At 54.6% G+C, this 19,703-nt stretch overlaps 3 protein-coding genes across 4 annotated transcripts in view; 1 reads left to right on the forward strand and 2 right to left on the reverse strand.

Moving 5' to 3' along the window:
- Nucleotides 1–353: 353 nt before the first annotated feature.
- LOC135450828 (E3 ubiquitin-protein ligase HECTD3-like) lies at nt 354–10,258 on the reverse strand. Its single transcript, XM_064719370.1, has 21 exons — nt 9,802–10,258; nt 9,568–9,728; nt 9,080–9,172; nt 8,693–8,828; nt 8,149–8,264; nt 7,751–7,864; nt 7,299–7,381; nt 6,751–6,916; nt 6,207–6,288; nt 5,124–5,306; nt 4,530–4,582; nt 4,157–4,221; nt 3,619–3,722; nt 3,186–3,305; nt 2,759–2,848; nt 2,213–2,419; nt 1,718–1,847; nt 1,245–1,319; nt 1,004–1,085; nt 813–884; nt 354–555 (listed from the first exon to the last, which is right to left on the reverse strand). Exons 1-21 carry the CDS (start codon nt 10,126–10,128, stop codon nt 471–473), a joined length of 2,544 nt encoding a protein of 847 aa, XP_064575440.1. The 5' UTR covers nt 10,129–10,258; the 3' UTR covers nt 354–470.
- UROD (uroporphyrinogen decarboxylase) lies at nt 10,228–13,986 on the forward strand. The gene is made up of 10 exons (XM_064719373.1): nt 10,228–10,457; nt 11,351–11,463; nt 11,542–11,621; nt 11,807–11,869; nt 11,959–12,156; nt 12,397–12,558; nt 12,833–12,970; nt 13,113–13,213; nt 13,470–13,536; nt 13,718–13,986. The coding sequence occupies exons 1-10, from the start codon at nt 10,228–10,230 to the stop codon at nt 13,880–13,882; spliced, it is 1,317 nt and encodes a 438-aa protein (XP_064575443.1). The 3' UTR covers nt 13,883–13,986.
- Nucleotides 13,987–15,029: 1,043 nt separating this feature from the next.
- The window catches only part of ZSWIM5 (zinc finger SWIM-type containing 5), a 96,980-nt gene continuing 92,306 nt past the window's right edge, over nt 15,030–19,703 (reverse strand). The window contains exons 12-14 of one of the 2 annotated variants that reach the window (XM_064719368.1): nt 18,170–18,333; nt 17,784–17,865; nt 15,030–17,385 (exon numbers count right to left, since the gene is read on the reverse strand). In XM_064719368.1, coding sequence (XP_064575438.1) covers nt 16,523–17,385; nt 17,784–17,865; nt 18,170–18,333 — 1,109 coding nt within the window. In that variant the 3' untranslated portion in view covers nt 15,030–16,522. The remainder of the gene's footprint in view (nt 17,386–17,783; nt 17,866–18,169; nt 18,334–19,703) is intronic. The other variant, XM_064719369.1, reaches the window with a different exon arrangement.

Genomic DNA, 19,703 nt, shown 5'->3' on the forward strand with positions numbered 1-19,703 from the left:
TTTCCATTGACCTCATGTGAGAATAGGAACAAGGCAACAGAGTATGGTCAGGACACACTGAGCATCTTGGCCACCCCCTAGTCTCAGCAGCCGCTCGCAGTTCTCTGTCCTGTGCTGTAAGCTGCTGTGCAGCTCTGTCTCCTTACCCCACTTTTGTTTGAGCCAAGAGCAGCCTGGAAGGAGTGAGCATTGTGAGCTACAAGAAGATGTGGAGAAGAAACTCATTACAAAAGCCTAGCAGCTCTTTGATGCAGGACGGCTCAGCCAGGGTTCCATCATCACAATCACATTTACAATCCAAGCTAGCTCCCAACCTTGTTGAAGACCCAACCCTTCATGTCAACTGCGGGAGCCAGGTTTCACACCTATATATTTATTATATATATACACATCCCGTGGGGACAAGGGAATGCTTCCCACTGCATGGTTTTCTTGAACAATTGTCCATGCTGCTTGGTCAGGCTGCAACGTCACTCTTCCCACGGACTCATATCTGTGTCAATGGCCACGCAGTTATAGGCAGCATAGCGCAACTTCTCTTCACATACCTTGGCTCTAGGGATGGCAGGAAGGAAAAAAAGATAAAGGTAAGGAGGAGCTGCCATTGCTGCATGTTCCAGTTGAGAGGACAAGATGTTTTCTGAAATGGGGGATATGCTTCACCAGGGGCTCACAGAGTGAAACTCAGCAGCCGTGTGGGACAGGCAGGGGATGTAAGTATGGCAAAGTGATGGGACCCAATGGGTCAGCACCAAGGTTAAGAAGAGAGCCCACACACAGTCCTCCAGACACAGGGAAGCACCCAAACTTACGTGGCATAGTTGGGCAAGAAGAGAGTGCTGGAGCAGGTGGATGACTCTGGCAAAGCATCTGTTGTCTCTGAGCTGGGGAGAAGGTGACAAACTGGTTAGAACCATCACGCCAGTGAGGCAGGGAGCCCAGACAACCCACCCCTGTGGTGTGGGATCTGTCAGCCCTGCAGCCTACAGAACAATGGACTTACCCCATCTTGTCTGGGTAGATGTAGATCCGTGCTGGAAGGCGACTTCTGCCAGTGACAAATCTGAGGAAGCGGCTGCGATCCTCTGTGAAGGAAAAGCAAAGACATCAGCAAACCCAGCACTAGCGAGCAGTCCCTTCAGCTTATCTCCTTGCTTTCCTTGAATGGTTTCCCTCCCAGCCCCCAGCCACCAGGCAGGAGCTGTCATGGCACGAGATACGCACGGACAGAGAAAATTGCTCACCATTGGTGAAGTTATTGAGTGCCTCCCAGAAGTACTGAACACGGGTATCCTGTGGCTCAAAGTCCTCAAACCGAGCTGTCACAAAGGATACAGAAAAGAGTTTATTAAAGATCTGAGCTCCTCTCTCCTTGGCAGTAGGTGCCTGCAGGGTGTAACCACACAGACTCAAGGTGCAAGAAACATAGATGGTCAGGCCCCTCCCAGGAAGCACAGCCAGATCCACATCTCAGCTCCACAGGGGCTCAGATACTGGCAACCAAGGGATGACCCAGCCTCTCCCATGAGGCCCAGGATGGAGTCAAAAGGACACCCCTGTCCTCATCAGCACCCAGCTAAAGGCAAGAAGTACACAGGACCATATTCTCACTGTAAGAAAGGCTAATATTGGCCTCCCACACTTCTCCTTGTGCCAGCACAGACAGAAAACAGTTTTGCTTTCAGGAAGAGAGTTTTCAGCAAAGCCTTTCACTTACTGAGCCTCTTCAGGGCATCCACTGTGACTTCAGGGTCTCCACAGACCTTTTTTTCTAGCTCCTGCCATGTAAGGAGGTCAAGAACAGCTTGGGGCACCACCTTCAGCAGCCCAGCCTGCATGGCCATGATCTGAAAAGGAGACAAGGCAGGTAAGCAGCATGTCTTGCCCATTTCCCTGACTCAAGGTTAAGCCTAGGGACTCTTCAAGCCATGTGACTGCTGAGCACATGCTCCAAGGAACCTGAAGGAACAGGACAGGATCCCAGATGCACCCTCCGTTCACTGAGAAAGCTTGTGTCAGAGCTGTGAATAAAACCCCAGTATCACCAGTGATACCAGAAGCCACTTTGTTTCTCAACAGCTCAACACTGAAAGGGGTGGATATCATTGCCCTAATGAGCAGAGGGACACTAACCAGAGTGCATTTTACCAGAAACAGGCTGGGGGCAGGTGTCTGGGAGTCAGTGACCAGCCACAGGGTGGGACAGTGTCACCTGCTCCTTGCTCTCCTCCAGCCGAGCCTTTTGCACCAGGCGGATGAACTCCCTGCGGTCCTCGTAGCGCACAGCGGTGTTGCTGCCGTTGGGGATCAGCTCCACCACGCGCTGGTCACTCAGCACCGTCGTGTAGGTCAGCTCATTCCCAAATTTGAACTCAAATGTGTCTTTGTCTATGACTTCCATCACCTCCAGGAGCTTCACCTGTCCAGGCACCAAGTAAGTCCATGTTAGAGAGATGGCCAGAGAGCAGTGATGTGCCCAAGTCCTCATCTTCTCCCTTCCCAGACAAGCAACAATGAACAACATGTTGCCCTAAATATGTTTAGCAGACCTTGGGCCATTGCTTGCTTAAAGCAGCAGTCAGCATGGCTGCACCTCTGTAAGAGCATTTGGTGCATCCTTATAGCTAAAAGCTGCCCTTTGTTGTGTTTATTTGACACATCATAGTAGGAATCAAGTACATGAGGACAGGGACACAAATCAGCACCTTGCTGAGTGCCACAAGGAATAGGATAGGCACAACCTCCCAGTCCCTCTCACCAACACGGAGTCCACAGCAGGGAAGTCTTTGCTCCAGCTGACCTCTTCCCCTGTTAATTGTTTCCATACAAAGCCAGGAAGAGCCAGGACCTGAAGAAGAAAAGAGATTTTGAGTCTGTGTCAAAATGAGACCTCACCAAAGACAGAGATAGGACTCAACAATGCAGACACAAAGAGCCTTCCCTACTTCTCCCTCTACATGCAGAACTCATCATAGCTGAGTAGAGACCAAACACTATCTCCCAAGCTCTCAGCATCATCCCCCAAAAATCAGACTGTGAGTTCTCCAAACTAGTTTGCCCCAAATACCTCTTTTCCCAGTATATGACCACAGAGCCTTTCCATGCCCTGTTAGACAGGCTGCAGGAGAGGACTATCAACTTCCTTTGCAGCAAATCTTCTGAGAGGGATGGGGCTGAAAACTTACCAGAAACTCCTTGCCCCTCAGAGCTGCTCCCATGATCTGACCAATCCACTCGTACTTTGCAAAGTCTCTACAAGAGGGGTTGGGAACATACATGTCCCGGGCTTCTCCAGTGCCATTACCCTGTAGGAGTGAGAGGCAAAACTCTAAGTCATAATTTCAGCACAGCATGAAACACCACAAACTACTCCTGCCATGCCTCTGGGCACTTCTCACAGCAGGAGTGGGCTAAACCCCCCATCCCCCTTGGCAATATTCCCAGTGACAGACCAGTATCCAGGCACTTGTCAGCATATTCTAAAATGAAATGCCACAAAGCAAACCCCTCACAAAGAAAAGCTTCAAGTAGGTATGTCCCTGGCATGCAAGGGGACAGGGACAGCTCTGCATTGCCAGGCACGGAAGGGTTTGCCCCAAACACCCCAATGCACAGCACCTGGTTGGATGTGCGCACGAAGAAGGGCAGAGGCACAGGGGTGTCTGCTGAGCTGGGGCACAGCTCCTCTGACATGTCTGCTAGGCTGTCCCGAAAACCACCACCTGCAACCCCAAAAGAAGGGCATTCTTAGTGATGTGAATTCCCCATGTGCTGATCTTCAGAGTTATGGAGCAAAGATGAGGATTTCTGGTCCAACCTGGCCCTGGGTTGAGCAGAAGGCTCCTACTAGAGTCTTATGGCACTGGAGAAAGTAAGACAAGAGACATAACACCCCTGCCTGGCCTGTGGAGAACAGCCAGAAGGATCACTGGCACTGGTAAAGGTGCTGTTAGTGACTAATGGAAATTTGGTCCCTCTCCCAGCAAACAGCAGTTTTTATCTGGGACACAGCCAGAGGTGGCAGGACAAGGCAACCTGCCTTCCCTCTCTCCTCCACAGGAATTAACACTGGAACCAAACAAAAGCACCTAGAGCAACAGTCACCTCATCAGCCCCCGAATGCTCCAGAGGAGCTCTGGCCTCCTGCAGCCCCTACCTTGGTCGATGATGCCCTCTGCGATAAATTTGCACTCCCACCACTGGTCATAACGCAACGGCCACCTGTGGAGAACCAGGCATCACCTGAGGTGCTGCTCAAAGCCAAGGAGGTGCTGGGACAGTCACAGCAGGGACATCAAGGGACTAGGGTGGAACAGTCTGAGTTTAGGACAGGACAACATCTCAATCTCCAGAGACAGCTGCATCCTCAGTAGGGAGATGACACCTTGGGGTATGGGCCCTGATCTCATGGCTCCTGTCCTAGCAAGCCCTCTCCAAAGTACAGCACATGGGCTTCCCAAACACCCTGCTGAAACAGGACACAGCTCCCAGCTCTGCATGGTGCCTCCCCTTCCCGAGACACTGCTTACCTATAATCCAGAGGCTTTTCAAACTTGTCTGAGGGTTTCAGACCTTCATATACCTGCAACAAGCAGAGACAATCAAGGTTGGTATCCCCTCTCCAGGGGAACTGATGCCACATGAAGGCAGGTACATCAAACGTATCAAGTCTCACTGCAGTTTGGGGTGTTTGTGCATGCACGGAGCCCCAGATCTACTGGAGGTAGGGAGACAATGCACACAAAAGATCAGCATTGCTGTGTGTAAAACCACAACACAGGAACTCTATGCAGCTACTTGACTGCTGTCACACAAGAATTATTTGCTGCCTTTTTAGTGCAACAGGATTGTTACACTCTCCACAAACAACATGCCACAGAGAACATCCAGGATAGAGTACAGATTTCAACTCAGAGATCCCAAATCCCTCATAGATGTTATTCCTTATGGGACCATAAGCACCTGTAATTACGGAGCCTGTGAGTCACATGAAGAAGCCTTGAAGGCTTGGTCTGTCTCCAGCTCCAAGCTCTCCCTTCCACCCATCCTAATGCAGATCATTTTGATTTTGGGATTCCCCAGTCTCCCTAGAGCAGCAGGGACCCTTGCAGGAGGGACAGTACCTGGGTGAAGACAGCGTTCTTGCAGCTGGGGTCCAGGGCAGGGTTGTCCCGGTGCTCCATGGCCAGGCGCCGGTTAATGTAGAGCCTTGGCATGAAGTTGGGCTTGCTGGTCTCCGAGTCCTTCAGACACTGGGTAATGAGAGCCGTGCGCTTCTTGGACAGCAGCAAGAACTGCTTGATGTGCTGCCAACAGGGAGCAAAACATGTCATCTACTTTCTGCTGAAGCCATCGCACCTCCCTTTCCCAGGGCCTTCCCACACAGAGACATTCTCATTGACACTACTTGCTTCCCCTCTGCCTCTGAAAGATTCTGCATTCTGCCCTAATGCAGAAGCTCAGCCCTCAATCCACCAGCTATTATCTGATGCTCACACTCCAGTGTTGCTTAGAGTTTCCTTTACCCTCACTCTCACCAGAACATTGGTCTTACTATCCCTTTTAGTTGTAATCAAATTCAGCTCCTCTAAACAAACAAAAAACCCCAAATGCTTTGGGTCCATGTTGACCTGGCACAGGAATTACAGTGCTTTCTGACTAGGCTTTCTGACACTAGCCCATAGAATAGGGCTATCCTGGTAATGTCCAGCATGTGTATTCTTGGAGAGGATACAAGGAAAACAGACAACTGGAGGGATGAACTCAGCACTATGTAAAGGATGAAAAGCAAAAGCTTATTAAAGCCAGGAAGAATGTTACTGGTAAAAGCCTTAATGTTTGGACAAGCCAGCTCAAAGCTGCTGGCAGGAAGCGCAGGAACAGAGCGTCCTGGGCTGAGATCTTGGAGGGGATGTGGATCCAGCTTGCATGCCCAGTGCTGCTATGATCCAAGTCCCTTGAATTTGAGGGTGAAATGTTCTGGTTTGAGTCCACTTGTTAGCCTACAGCTACATGCTTCTACATCAGCAGTTTAGTAGGAAAATAAACAATATCACCTTTCACAGTCTTAGTGACTTGAGCTCAGGAAGGTATTTCCCTCCAGCTGGTTTAAAAGCAACAAGCCCTGGCTGCCTCCCTTACCACAACATGAGCATCATCACCCTGCCAGACTGAGGCCCCAACAAGACACAGGGCCAACTGCTCACCTTGAGCTTGCTGAATGTGCCAACAGTGTGGTCCCAGGCTGGCACCAAGTGATGCAGGACACTGTCAAGGAGCTTGATGAACCTAAATCCCAAAGAAGAAGGTATTGCAACAAGGAGTGATGGGGATCTGCACAAGTCTATTCCAGACCACACATCCCTGAACACAAGCAGAAAAATAACTGATCCAAACCAAACCCAGCATAGTTTTTTACCTCATGGAACCTTTGGTACTAAATTCCCACTCCCTGGGCACTGCAGTGATTTTGCATCCCTCTGCACACACCTGCCCCCTACACTGCACAGATATATTGTGCTTGTGACACACAAGACACTGTAAACTTGAGCTACAGAACTCCTCTGAAAGCACAAGGGAGCCACCCCAGAGAACCCACTTTGTCCCCAAATGGCTGCCATTTTCTCCAGTGTCCAGGACATCTGTCTCAAGAGGAGTGTCATAGTTTTACAGCTTCCAGCCATGTACATGCTGGAGATGGCATCAATCCCTGCAGGCAGTGGCACCTGTCTGCTCCCCTCCTCACAGTACCTTTGAATGAGCACAGCCCGTCGGTACAGCAGGTCAGGGTCAGTCCCTTCTAGGCGAGGGTAACGCACCAAATTGGGCAACTGGAACATGTCAGCACTGAGCCCCAAGTCCCTCTGTCGGGAGGATTTGATTTTGATGCCTCGGATACGAACATCAATCCCATCATCTGCCAAGGAAGACCATAAATTATATGCCAAGATCACAAGAAAGCAAGCCTTAAATAAAGTGTAGGAGGTCTTTAAGCAAAAACAGTAGGAATGTACCAGCTCCACCAGCTCTGGGGCTGGGCACTCGGAGCTTCAAATACCTCTGTGAAGAAGAAGCAGGGTATTTACAGGAGAAAAATAATTAAATTATTGAAGGCAGAGAAAGATAAGATGAAAGCTGAGAACTTGCAAAACTTCAGATCTCCCAGGAGTTTCCCATGGTTCTTTTGAATCTCATCTAAAACAGCCCACAGGGAGAAGAAGTACAAGTCACAGCACAAACTCCTAATGTACAGTATCTTACAGGTGCATTATGGATGCAATCACAACAATCAGCCCTACCTCTGCACTCCACAATCCGGATTTCAATGACAGGCAGGTGTGTTGTCATGTCCTCAAGGATGCACACATCCCCAATATAGCTCCTGCAAACACAAAACAGATGAGGATAAAAGGGTTGTTCCCTCACCCATCCTGCTAAAATCCACTTGGACACTTGTACAGGAAGACGGTTTACATCTTTTGAAATGGGAGCCTGTGGCAAGAACTCAGTTCTTGCTTACAGTTACAGCTGAATGCCTGAACCTGCCGGTGACTCAGGTCCAGGTACCACGATTCTGATGTGTCCCACAGTCGGATGAGGAGAGCCCTGATGACTGTACCATGCTATTGCAGGCAGAGTGAACCCACATCCCAGAGAGCCTGGCTCGCACTGCATGCCTGCTTAAGGCCAGTGTTCAACAGCTTGGGCCCCTGCAAGAGCCAAGAGCCATGCGTGCACCTCCACCACTCACTCATCAATGCCGACATCGTTCAGTTTCTTCAGATTGTCCCCCTCGCCCCCATACACAGCGACCCGCTTGGGCATGAAGTTCTCATCAGTGGTATCCACTGTCAGCAGCAGCTTCCTGCAGAGGGAAGCAGGACATTAAGAAGGCAATTACACCTGAACACCTATCGCTACTCCCTCTCATCACTTGGTCATGTTGTTACAAGCTGGGATTCCCAAGTACCTGTGACAATGCTAAAATCAACTTCAAGCCCAGAGCCAGAGTAAGGGCTGAAGGGCAGGGAGTGCAGGGCAAATTTGGGCCATGACACTCAGGCAGAAAGGGAGTGGCAAAGCTTGCCCCAGTCACTAGCCAGCATGTAGAGCAGAAATGATTCTGTAGGGCAGAGAGAGATGACTCACTTGACAATGGTGCCTTTCTTCATGTTGAGCCGCACCCAGTGCTGGCCCTGGGAGCCATCACTCTCCCAGTATGTGTCGGCATGGCTGTCGGTCAGGCATGACACATTGAAGTCCTCCTGGAAGAGGGTAAGTGAATGGAAGGGTGGAAGTGAGTGTAGGATTAACTTCTCTTTAGTGGTTACTTTCATCATGAATATCAGTGTCAGAGGGTATCACATTGGCCTGTTCCCTTTGCTGGGCTGTGGGGAGACACCGGGAGTGCAGAGCACACAGCACACTGGGGTTGACTCTCCGAGGTGCTCTGGGGTCACACACACAGCACAGAGTATCAAACCCTCCCTAACATCAGATTTGTAGTTAATATTAGCACTGGCTTCTCTAACCACTGTCCCTCCAGGGGCTACATTATACAACATGTTGCATGATACTCCCCAGGTTTTTCTCCCACATGCTCAGAGTGCAGTCCAGGCCAGAGTAGCACAGCAGGCAGTAGCCATGCTCCCCAGCACAGTGGGGCTGATGTAGCCTTGTCCCTTTAACCCACCGTGTAGGATGAGACATCGATGCTGTCCACGTACTGCTTAACGCTGCCCAGGTTCTCATCCTCCTTCCCAATGTGGTCATACAGGAAATGCACCAGGTCCTCATCACATTCATAAGTCCATGTTGGAGGCACAAACCTAGCAGGGAAAAGGGATTTCTGGGTCTGGAGAGCCAGAGGCAGCCAGGCTAATGGGTCAAAAAAGGAAGGTCCACATCCTGCTTGCCTTGCTCAGTTTCCTGCTTTTTTGCAGGCATATCTAGGACAAGACTGTGCTGTGCAGAGATGCCTGTCTTCCCCCCTCTCCCCTAGGTCTGCAGGCTGTGTGGGCAGTCACAAGAGACAGGATCTTGTCCCCCACCATAGCAGAAGCCAGGAAACAGTTCATACCGAAGCTTCTCTACTGCAGCCTCATCCTGCTCCATGGGCCTGGGCTTTGCTCCGAGGCGCAGAGAGTATGTCAGATCCACCACCTGCTCCCATCTGAAACAACACAGAGAAGTGGAGTGAGAACATCCCAGAGGAACAAGAAATTGGTGATCGAGGAGTAGTTGTAAGGGGAAGATTTGCGTTTAAAGCCCCACCGTGTTCCATCTTCCATCATTTCCAGCATCATCTGTTGCTTTTTCCTTTCCAACTATGTCTACTCCTTTCACACCCCGCTGGGCATGTGACAAGCACAGCGCCCGAGCCAAACCCATTCCACTCCACATCCGGCATCCCTCTTGCCTCACTTCCACGAAACCTGTCCAAGCAGGCCGGGGGTTCCCTAGCCCAGGGCAGGAGGGGCCGTGGGGAAGCATCCCGAGCCCGCACAGGGGTGAGCGCCTCGGCGCTCCCGGGGAGGGACCCAGCGGGACACGGCGGCGGCCCCGCACCTGATGACGGGTTTGTAATCCACCCCGAACAGCTGCTGCTGCCGCTGGATCCGCTCCGTGGACTCCACTGGCACCAGCCGGTCCCCGCCGTCGGCGTGCTTGCACACCAGCACCCATCCCTCCTCGAGATCGCAGCCGCTCCGGTACTCCTCCAGCTGCTCCTGTGGGGACAGCCGGCGGTCAGGCGAGGCCGGGCCGGGCCGGGCCCTCCGCGGGCCGCCGCCCCCCCGTTACCTTGCTGAGCTTGACCCAGAGCCCGGCGCTGTTGCAGTACTCCTCGCCGGTGGCGCGCAGGCAGCCACCCTTCCGCACCTCGATCGTGGCCCGCGCCGCCCGCTTGCCGCCCCGCGCCGGCCCCGGGCTGTCCCACACGCTGAGCAGGCTGCGGGCGGCGGCGGCCGCGGGGGCCGCGGGGTCCTTGCAGATCTTGTACTGCACCTCCCGCGGCACGTAGCAGAGCGCGGCGGGCAGCGCCCGGGCGCGGCGGAAGCACTCGCTGCACTGCAGCAGGAACCGCAGCCGGCCCAGCACCTGGTGCGGCGCCTCCCCGCACGCCTTCATCGCGCTCCGGGCACCGGCTCCGCGCCCCTCCGGTTTACGGCGAACCCCGCCCGCCGACAGGCAAGATGGCGGCGCCCGGCGGGACGGACGTAGAGCAAGATGGCGGCGCCCGTGCCACGTACAGAGGAGCAAGCAGCGGGGCAAGATGGCAGCGTACGGAGGGGCGGGGAAAAATGGCGGCAGGAGGAGAGGCGGGACTACGTCGAGATGGCGGCGTCGACGGGGCGGGACGGGGAGAGGGGCGGGATGGGGGCGGATCGCGCCGCGTCGGGAGGCAACGGAGAGGCCGGGGAACGGCTTAGGAGCATGGCGGGTGGCGATCGGCTCCTGTGAGTAACCGGGACCGGGCAGGCCTGCGTCCCTTCCTAATGTGGTAACGGGGCCGTGTTCCGGCACTTGCCAGGGGATACCGATGTGCCTCTGGGAAGGGCGATCTGGCACTGGGGGAGCACTGGGGATTGTGCTTTCACACTGAGATCCGGTACTGGGGACACTGGTGTGGCTCTCCGGACACCGCCGAGGCGCTGGAGTGGCTCTGGGATTATGGTGCTGGCACAAGAGTCCGCTACAGGGTCACTGGAGGGGCTCCGGGCAGGGAGGGAGGGAGGGAGGTGATCCTGCACTGGGAGGGATCAGCAGGGCCGCTGGTGTGCTAGTTAAGTCCCTGGTCCCAAATGGAGGTTTTGGGGACTTTGTTCCCATAGCTCCTGCGGTTGCCGGGGTCCCCCTCCCCGGCGCAGGCCGGACTCCAGCAGCCGCACAGCCCACGGGGAGCTTGGGGACGGGGAGGTTTGGGACCGGGAGGCTGGGGACGGGAGTTTGGGGACGGGGAGGCTGGAGACGGGGGGAGGCTGGGGACGGGAGGTTGGGGACAGGGAGGCTGAGGACGCGTGGCCTGGCACAGACCGGGGGGAATGCAGGACTGCCCGCCCCGCTCGTCCCAAATCTCTCCAGGCGGGAGCAACTGGTGGCCCCGATAACTTAATCTCGCGGGCCCTGGGCAGCGCCTCGCCTCTCTCCCGGGGGGCCCACGGTCCTCAGCAGGAAGAAGTCCTGGGCTGTGGTGGGGACGAGTTATCGCACTTGTCACAGCTGGGCGCAAGCCTCCTCTGCGGTGAGGGAGTGGGGACGAGCCGCTTACTCTAGCACCCAGTCGTGGGGGACTGGCAGGGCTCCCGGACCCCTTGTGGGTGACACCCTGTGCCTGCTCTTGGCTCCGCAGCCCCAAAGGCTTCCCCAAGCTGAAGAACGACACGTTCCTGCGCGCGGCGCGCGGGGAGCAGACGGAGCACACCCCGGTGTGGTGCATGCGGCAGGCGGGGCGCTACCTGCCAGGTGAGCGGTGGAGGCGTGCGGGGGGTACCGAGGGAGCCGCAGCAAACACCCGGTAACATTTGTGGTGGTCCCTTGTAGAGTTTCGGGAGACACGGGCGTCGCAGGATTTCTTTGCCACTTGCCGGAGCCCCAAATTGTGCTGTGAGCTGACGCTGCAGGTAAGCATCACTCAGGAGTCTGTGTGTCCCCTCTGTCTGCCCAGATGGGGATGGGGAGGAACCTTGGTTCTGGCCTCAGTAAATTGTGCAGCCCTTGGGGACTCCACTGCCTCCTGGGCTTGACCATGTCCTCCATGGGAAGGGAGCTGCAACCCCTCACTAACGTTTCCTCTTCCTCTGTGCAGCCACTAAGACGATTCCCCCTGGATGCTGCCATCATCTTCTCTGACATCTTGGTGGTGCCCCAGGTAAGAGTCATGGCCAATGCCACAGGGTGATAACAGGGCAGAATTCAGGGCTGCTCCATTTCTGCTTCTCCATTTTCCCCTGTCCCCAGGCACTGGGCATGGAGATTGTCATGGTCCCTGGCAAAGGACCCATGTTCACAGAGCCCCTGAAGGAGGTGGAGGATCTGCTGAAACTGCGACAGAAGGTGGATGTCACGGCAGAGTTAGGTTACGTCTTCCAGGCCATCACACTGACACGGCACAGCCTGGAGGGCAAGGTGCCACTCATCGGCTTCTCAGGGGCACCGGTAAGGAGCGTACCTCCTCTCTGTGAGTTTCCCTGATGGGCTCCTCTGCTCTCTCGGGGTCAGACCAGCTATGGCACCCCCAGCTGTGGGTGCTACATGGGTGTGTAACGGGGCATTCAGTGCAAGAACAGCTGTGCCCCAGGCTCTGGGGTGTTCACAGGTCCCACCTTCAGCACTGTAACAGGGACTTAGTGTCTTCTTTCATCTCCATCACCCTCCTCACTTCACTCCTCCCCACAGTGGACGCTCATGTCCTACATGATTGAAGGTGGTGGCTCCACTACAATGGCCAAGGCCAAGAGCTGGCTATACCGTCACCCCGAGGCAAGCCACCGTCTGCTACGCCTGCTGGCTGATGTCATCATCGACTACCTGGTGGGGCAGGTGGCTGCTGGAGCGCAGGTGAGTCCTGGGGCAGTGGGGACAGGGCAAAGAAGGAAGGCAGGGGATAGGGAGAAGAGAGGATCCAGCAACTGGAGGGAGGAGGTGGGACTGAGTTGCTGCTCTCCCAATCCCATGGGAAAGTGGTTGAGTCACCATTCCTGGAAGTATTTGATAGACAAGTAGATGTGGCACCTGGGGACATGCTTTACTGCTGGATTTGGCAGTGCTTGCTTGTTAGACTCAATAATCCTAAAGGTCTTTTCCAGCCTAAAGGAATCTGTGTCCCTGGCAGGCGCTCCAGCTGTTTGAGTCCCATGCAGGGCACCTGGGCCCGGAGCTGTTTCAGGACTTTGCCCTGCCTTACATCCGGGACATTGCCCAGGCTGTCAAGAGCAAGCTGAAGGAGGAGGCACTGCCCCTGGTGCCCATGGTGAGTCAGGGCTGCCTGGATTGACCCTGACATCTGGGCACTGCTGGAGAGGGGTGCATCCCCTGGTGCCTGCTTCCCTCAGTCCAGCCTGTGGAGAGGGGTCTGAGCCACAGCAGTGGGTGCCCATCTTCTCCCTCTGCAGATCATCTTTGCCAAGGATGCACACTACGCCCTGCGCGACCTGGCCCACGCCGGTTACGAGGTCGTTGGTCTCGACTGGACCATCCGGCCCCAGGAAGCTCGGTAAGAGTCTGACTGAGGGCTCAGGTGTCTGGGCAGGATCCCAGACCAGGTACTCTGACCTCCTCCTCTTCCCTGAGACATCCCAGGTCTGGACATTGCTGCTCCAAAGGTGTGGATAGTTGGGCCACCATGCTGCAGCTTCTAAAGGCTGTGCTGAGGGGTCCTGGGTGTCTTACAGTGGGGGCTGCAGGCACACCTGGCTGCCCTCAGTCTCTCTACCACATGCAGCAACTCACCTGTTTCCTCCCTGCTGCAGTGCACAGATAGGAAAAGATGTCACCCTGCAAGGGAACCTGGATCCATGTGCTCTCTATGCACCCAAGGTGAGCCATGGCTAGTCCCAGACTAGGGCTAGTTCTAGCCTGTGTTAAAGGCCTTCTACCTCAGCATTGCCACCTGCAGCACTGGCTCATGTCCCAGCATCCCCTCAGGCTAGCTGAGGGGGACTGGTGGGGGTGAAAAACCTGGATTGGTCTGACACATGGTTTCCTACCATACCTACAGGAGAAGATTGGCGAGCTGGTGAAGAAGATGCTGGAGAGTTTTGGGACCCAACGTTATATTGCCAACCTGGGCCACGGCCTCTACCCTGACATGAACCCTGAACATGTGGGTGCCTTTGTGGAAGCTGTGCATGCTCACTCCCGTCATATCAACAAGCACAGCTGAGCCTGGGGCCTTGGGGACAGGACTCTGGTTTGGGCACAGTCACCCATGTTGTCACAGGCTCACTCTAGGCTGGGCTGCAGCATTAAACCAGGACCTTCTCTGCAGCAGCCGTGTGGCTCTGGCTGGGGGGATGGGGAACTGGACGGCCCTGAAGGAGATGGGAAGTCATAGCAGGCTGCTAGAGGAGCACGTGTGGTGAGGGGGAGCCCCTGAGCCCCATCCTGCAGATCCAAATGGGGAAACGGATGGCAGCAAATTGTGGAGGATTCCTCTCCCTGCCAAGCTGCAGTGTCCACGCTTGCAACAGAGGATGTGAGCCCAGGGCACAACAGCCATCTCCTGAGGATGGATTGCTCAGCTCTGCTAGGGAAGGTGGGTGCCTGAGCCTGGCAGGGTCACAGCCTGGGAGCTTGGGGCTCACAGCCCACCACTGGCAGAGACTCAGCATCAGCTGTCCCACAGTTCTGCTCAGGTTGAAATGGGCAATGTGTCCTCAACCCAGGCTAGTCTCAAGGGGCTGGGAGAGCCAGCAGGACTCACCTGGGAGAGACAGCTGCCAAAATGGCAGGAGAACCTTTGACACAGCACCACCAGCCCCCTACCACACTGGCTGGGATGGCAACAGAGGCACCATGGCCCTCCTCCTCCAGCTCCCAAAGCCTCTTTAGGACCATCCCCCTGATCCTAGAGTGTTCTCCCATGCACACCTCCCCATCTCCTGATCCTCAGGGCCAAGCTTGCCTGGGGCTTAGCAAACCCTGCAAAAAGCAGCCCAGGAACCCCAAGTTAGAACTCCTTGCCACCCCATTCCACACTGCAGCACACTCACTGTGGTCCAGGCTGGCGGCAGGACGGATCAAGACACGGAGAAACGCTGGTCTAGCTGGCATGGATAGGGCAGTGTCTCCAGCAGGGGCAAGGACCTACTAACATTGTACATGGCAGGGAGTTGCACCCAGAAGCAACCAGGGTGCCCTGTCCCTGCTCTGTCCCCCTCTTCGGGAGCTGGCTACCACAGGGGGCTGCAACACTGCACAAGTGTGGTGACCCCCCCAACTTCAGAGAAAGGCAGGAAAGACACAGGCGGTAACGTTCATCCCTTTTATTATTAAACATCAGATGAAGAGGTCGCACACACACATACACGCACGCACGCAAAAAAAAAAAAAAAAAGGGAAGGAAAAAAAGAGAGAAACAGACTGGTTGAAGACCGCTATTTCGGTGGCGACACAGACCGAGTACAATTGGGTTCCTGGCCAGAGCGCGGACACAAGTCACTTGCCAAAAAATTAAACCAGACAGCAGATAACTAACACGCGTTCCCCAACTACAAGTCACCATCCAGACCGGCCCTGGCTCCCCCCAGCCCTCCCAACCTGCTGGCAAAGAAATGAACCAAAACTGAAGAGCCACTGGCCTGGGGCTGGAGTGTGCCCCCAGCGCCGGGTGAGCTGGGAAGGGCCGAGCCTTGGCTGCACCACGGAGCTGGAATGAGCTGGGAACGGTGCAGGAAGGTGAGGCAGCTGCCCCTCCCTCCCCCGGAGCCGCAGCCCCGGTGCCCGCCCAGGCACTCACACCCTGCACCTGCCCTGCGATGGGCCAAGTCCTCCATCGCCAGCATCTGCGTGTGTCCGAGTGAGCATCGCCCCGAGTTCCTTCCTTTGCTGGGCTGCTGCTCCTCCATCCATCTGTCCGTCCGTCTGTCCCAGGGCTGTGAGTCGAGTAGATGTTCGCCTCCCCCCCACACCCTTCTTGCTGCTGACGATGCCATGGGAACCTGAGAAATGTTCGCGTGCCTCCTCCTCTTTTTGTCTGTGGTTTTGCGTGGGTTTTTTAAATAATAGTTTTAATAATAATAACAATAATAATAATAATAGCAATAATAAAAATAATCGCCCCAGCCCACAACAATTTCAAGTATCCCCCAAATAAAAGACAGAATTATAAATAATTATAACTTTACAATTTAATAATTGACACATATACTATAGTATTTACAGTATCATAAATGCTTTTTTTTGTGTTACTTTTAGTAAGCAATCCCTGAGAACAGTTACTTTTACTTGTTTTTATTGAAGTATCTTCACAAATAGAGGAGTTTGCATGTCTCGGGCGGGCGGGAGAAGCGCTCTGCAAAGCCATTGCTTTTGGTGACGCATGAGGTTCTAGTGTCGCAGGTTTCTTTGCTTGCTTTTTTTTCCTTTTTTTTTTTTTTTTTTGTTTTGTTTCATTAAATTCCCCACATAATTTTAAAGATTTTTCACTTTGCAACCTTCGTATCCCTCTAGCGACCACATCCTTCAGGAAAGAGGTATTAGATTTCCAGGTTAGCTTTTGGTATTGGCAAGGGAGGGCAGGGGGCTGAGTAAACCATCCTTTTTCCCCGTGGTTGCCTTTTGGTTTGTGCCCAAGGAATCTCTGGATCCTCTCAGTGTGTAAAATGGTTAAATCCAAGAAAGAGTAACACTAAAAGGAAAAAAAAAAAAAGAAAGAAAACAAACAAAAAAAAAGAAACAGAAGACCAGAACAGAGCAGCCTCTGCCGATGGGGGGAAGCTGATCTCCACTTTCCTTCCTTCTTCTCTCCCTAGTCCCCGTGCTGCGGCCAGACCCTGCCAGTGAGTATGGCAGGAGCCGGGGCTCACCCAAACCGTTCTCGCACCAGCAGCATCAGTTTTTTCTTGCCTTTGTAGATTTGTTTAAGATTGTCAATGAATTGGGCGAACTGTATGTGCCCGTCCTGTGCCAGGAGGAAGGTCTCCCTGGCCTTGCTGAGGAACTCGATGAACTCCCCATAGTGCCGTGGGCTGATGTGGGTGAGCCGGGAGTGGGTGGTGTTGATGTAGGCGCTTATTGTGGCGTCCAGCAGCTGCCGCAGGGGGGCTTTGTCAGTGGACATCAGCTTCCCCGAGTTCCTGCGCCCAGGGATGCCAGCCAGCCCGGGCGCTGTCATGGTGCAGCGCCGAAGGATGTCCGAGAGCACCGTGGCACAGTGCACGCTCTTCACCACCAGCGGGATGATGGCCGCCAGCTCGTTTTTGCCCAGAGAGTGGCTCAAAGCGCAGGCCCAGAGCACATCATTGATGGCTGGGTGCGTGTCCTGGTTGTAGGCCAGGTTGAGATGTGTCATGGCCAAGGAGGCCAGTTTGAAGGCTCGCAGTGGGTAGCCCCGGTGCTCCATGTAGCGGGCGATGGTGAAGAGCTGGGTGTAGGTCATGCCGGTGGAGGCAGCGTCAATGACGATCTGGTAGGCGGTCTCGAAGGCGATGTGGTCCTTCTCGCAGAGGGTCAGGGCAGACAGGGCGCAGTTCTGGGGGTCCTTCATGGCGCACTGCAGGGCCAGGGTGCGGGCACAGCTGGCCAGCTCTTCCCGCTGTGGGTAGTCCAGGCTCAGGCGCAGGATGGTGTTGTGGGACATCACTGTGGCCGCTACAATGCTGGTAGCTTCCGTGGGAGTGAACAGTGAGTACCAGCTCTGCAAGATGCTCACCAGGGCCCTCACTCCTGCAAGAAAAGACCAGGGTCAGAGCACATCCCTGGAACCTGACTGAGTTCATGGGGCTCCTCTGAGATCCAGAGACAGGGCAAAACCAGCCCACAGCAGTGCTGAGCTGCTGCCTCTGCCCCAAGAGGGACAGGGCAGAGGGGGACAGGCAGAGCCAACCCAGACTGCCATGCTGGCCTGGGCCAGATACAGGGCACCCATCCAAGTCTCAAAACTGGCCACTGCTGCAGTCCCAGCCCTGTCAACTGGTGCTCTGAGGCAAATTCAGCTACCCAAGAAGAAATGAAAGACTCAGGAGAACTCAGATGCTCAGGGCTAGGCATGACCCAAGGATCTCCATGCCCAGCCCTGCTCCCACTGCACGCAGGCCAGATCCCCCAGCGCACATGGAACTCACCCACTTCAGTAGCGCACGTCACCAGCCACCTCACCATCTCCCGCCGCCGCCAGTTGAGCGTGGACAGCGTCATGCGCATCACCTGCGAGGCAAACCTGGGGTGACTGGCTGCCCTGCAGGGCTCTAGTGAGGCCACCAACAGAGCAGTGCTCCCCAAAAATCCCTCTGGTTCAACTGGCTACCAACTACCTGGCACTGCCTCACCTCCACCCAAACCACAGTGAGCACAGGGGTTTCCCAGGGCTAGGTCCCCTGCTCAGGACCATGCAGGGATCAATTTACTCCATCCACAGGGGACACCCTGCTTGGTGGAAGACCATAACCAGCACGGCTGCCACAGCAAGAGGGGCTGAAGGGCCACCAGCATCCCCAGCATCATCCTGTACCTGGAGCCCCAGTTCCAGCGCCACATTGAGCAGGGTTGTGTCAGAGTTGCTGTCAGCTGGCGTAGCAATCTTGAATGCATCCTGAGCCAGCTTGAAGATCAAGGAGGAGGAGTGGATGTTTTTCTGGATGGCCTCCAGCACCGTGCGTAGGCGCAGCATGTCCCCTGGGAGCAAGCAAGAACGGTCAGATGGCTCAGGCACCCCCCCACTTGCCCTGGAGCCCCATCTCTTGCCTGCACCACAGCCAGCCCCTCTGGACACACACACAGAGCACACAGAGGGACACACAGTGATGCTGGATCAGGCCCTGCAGTCCAACAGTCTAAAATGGAGCACCCTCGCCAGGAAGTGATACAGCAAGCGTCCTCACTCAAGTTCATCCTCTCACAGAGAGGACAAACAAACCTGAATGATCCCAGACACGTCCTGTCTTTAGCAGACATCTCCAGGCACCTGGACGTTCCACCCTGGCTTCAAGTTTGACAGCTGTACAGCAGCTTCTTCCCAGAAAAGGAGGGGTTTGGGGAGATGCCTAGCATTGAATGGCTGCAAAAACATCAGTCTTCATCCAGGAACATTAGGAAGAAGAGGAAAAGCTGTTTGCTGCACACACACTGTCTTGCCCAGCGAGTTCCCTCTGCAAGGCTGGGCTGGTGTTACCCAGACTTGCGGCACCTTGGTCCTCCATGTCCCAGGTCAGGCACACAGCACTCACAACTGAGACAGGCTGAGCTATCCCCAAAGAAGGGAGTTCATGACCCCATACCCAACGGTGCTCAGTACTCCTGCTACAGGAGGTTGTGGGTGCTAGGATATATGATGGCAACAGGAGATGGGGCAGGATCTTGGAAGAGGGACACATCAAGGCATATTAATATAATGATCTGCACCTATCCTCCTATCAGTGCCTGTGGGACGCAGAGTCGGGAGTGGGACCTTTGGGATATGTGCACACCAGAGGTGCTAACATGCCACATTAGGTTCCAGCTTCATTTCTACTCCTACTCATAGACTGAGCAGATGAACCTCATGCAAAGACAACCAAATCATGCACAGCAGTGTGAAAAACCCAGTGCTGCACCTGGACACAAGGAGACATCTCGGGTGACTCATAGCTAAAGATATCACCTGCCACCCACCACAGCCGCTTGCACTGCCACCAAAATCCAAGCCTCCCTAAAATGGCTCACAGGGGCGTGGGCAAGAGAGGCTGCAGGATCACAGTGGGACATGCTGCAGCAGGAGAACACCTGAGGAAGGGGACAGTCGGAAAAGCAAATGCAATCCAACAGCCCTACATCCCCAACATAAAAACCTCATCCCATTAGGCACTGGAAGGGAGAAAAATACCTGAAGGATAAGCCAAGTACCAGCTCTTCATCTGAGCACTGCAAATCGGGCAGAACACCATCAACCCTGGTAAAGCAGCCTAGAGGAGGAGGCTGGAAGGAGAGAAGAGGCTGCCAAGGCAGCAAGGCTGGAGCTTTCTGACAGCTCATTTCCCTTCCCTCTCACTGGGAAAGAAAACCATTCC

Source organism: Zonotrichia leucophrys, chromosome 8 (genome assembly GCF_028769735.1).
Source record: "Zonotrichia leucophrys gambelii isolate GWCS_2022_RI chromosome 8, RI_Zleu_2.0, whole genome shotgun sequence".
Taxonomy (NCBI): domain Eukaryota; kingdom Metazoa; phylum Chordata; class Aves; order Passeriformes; family Passerellidae; genus Zonotrichia; species Zonotrichia leucophrys.

Coding starts and splice junctions, on each gene's coding strand:
- LOC135450828 (XM_064719370.1), bottom strand. CDS start 10,128: ATGAAGGCGTGCGGGGAGGCGCCGCACCAGGTGCTGGGCCGGCTGCGG. Junction 3,306..3,618: donor TCGTGCGCACATCCAACCAG/GTGCTGTGCATT, acceptor TCACTCCTACAG/GGTAATGGCACTGGAGAAGC. Junction 1,086..1,244: donor ACTCAATAACTTCACCAATG/GTGAGCAATTTT, acceptor TTTCCTTCACAG/AGGATCGCAGCCGCTTCCTC.
- UROD (XM_064719373.1), top strand. CDS start 10,228: ATGGCGGCGCCCGTGCCACGTACAGAGGAGCAAGCAGCGGGGCAAGAT. Junction 11,870..11,958: donor ACATCTTGGTGGTGCCCCAG/GTAAGAGTCATG, acceptor CCCTGTCCCCAG/GCACTGGGCATGGAGATTGT. Junction 13,537..13,717: donor GTGCTCTCTATGCACCCAAG/GTGAGCCATGGC, acceptor CCATACCTACAG/GAGAAGATTGGCGAGCTGGT.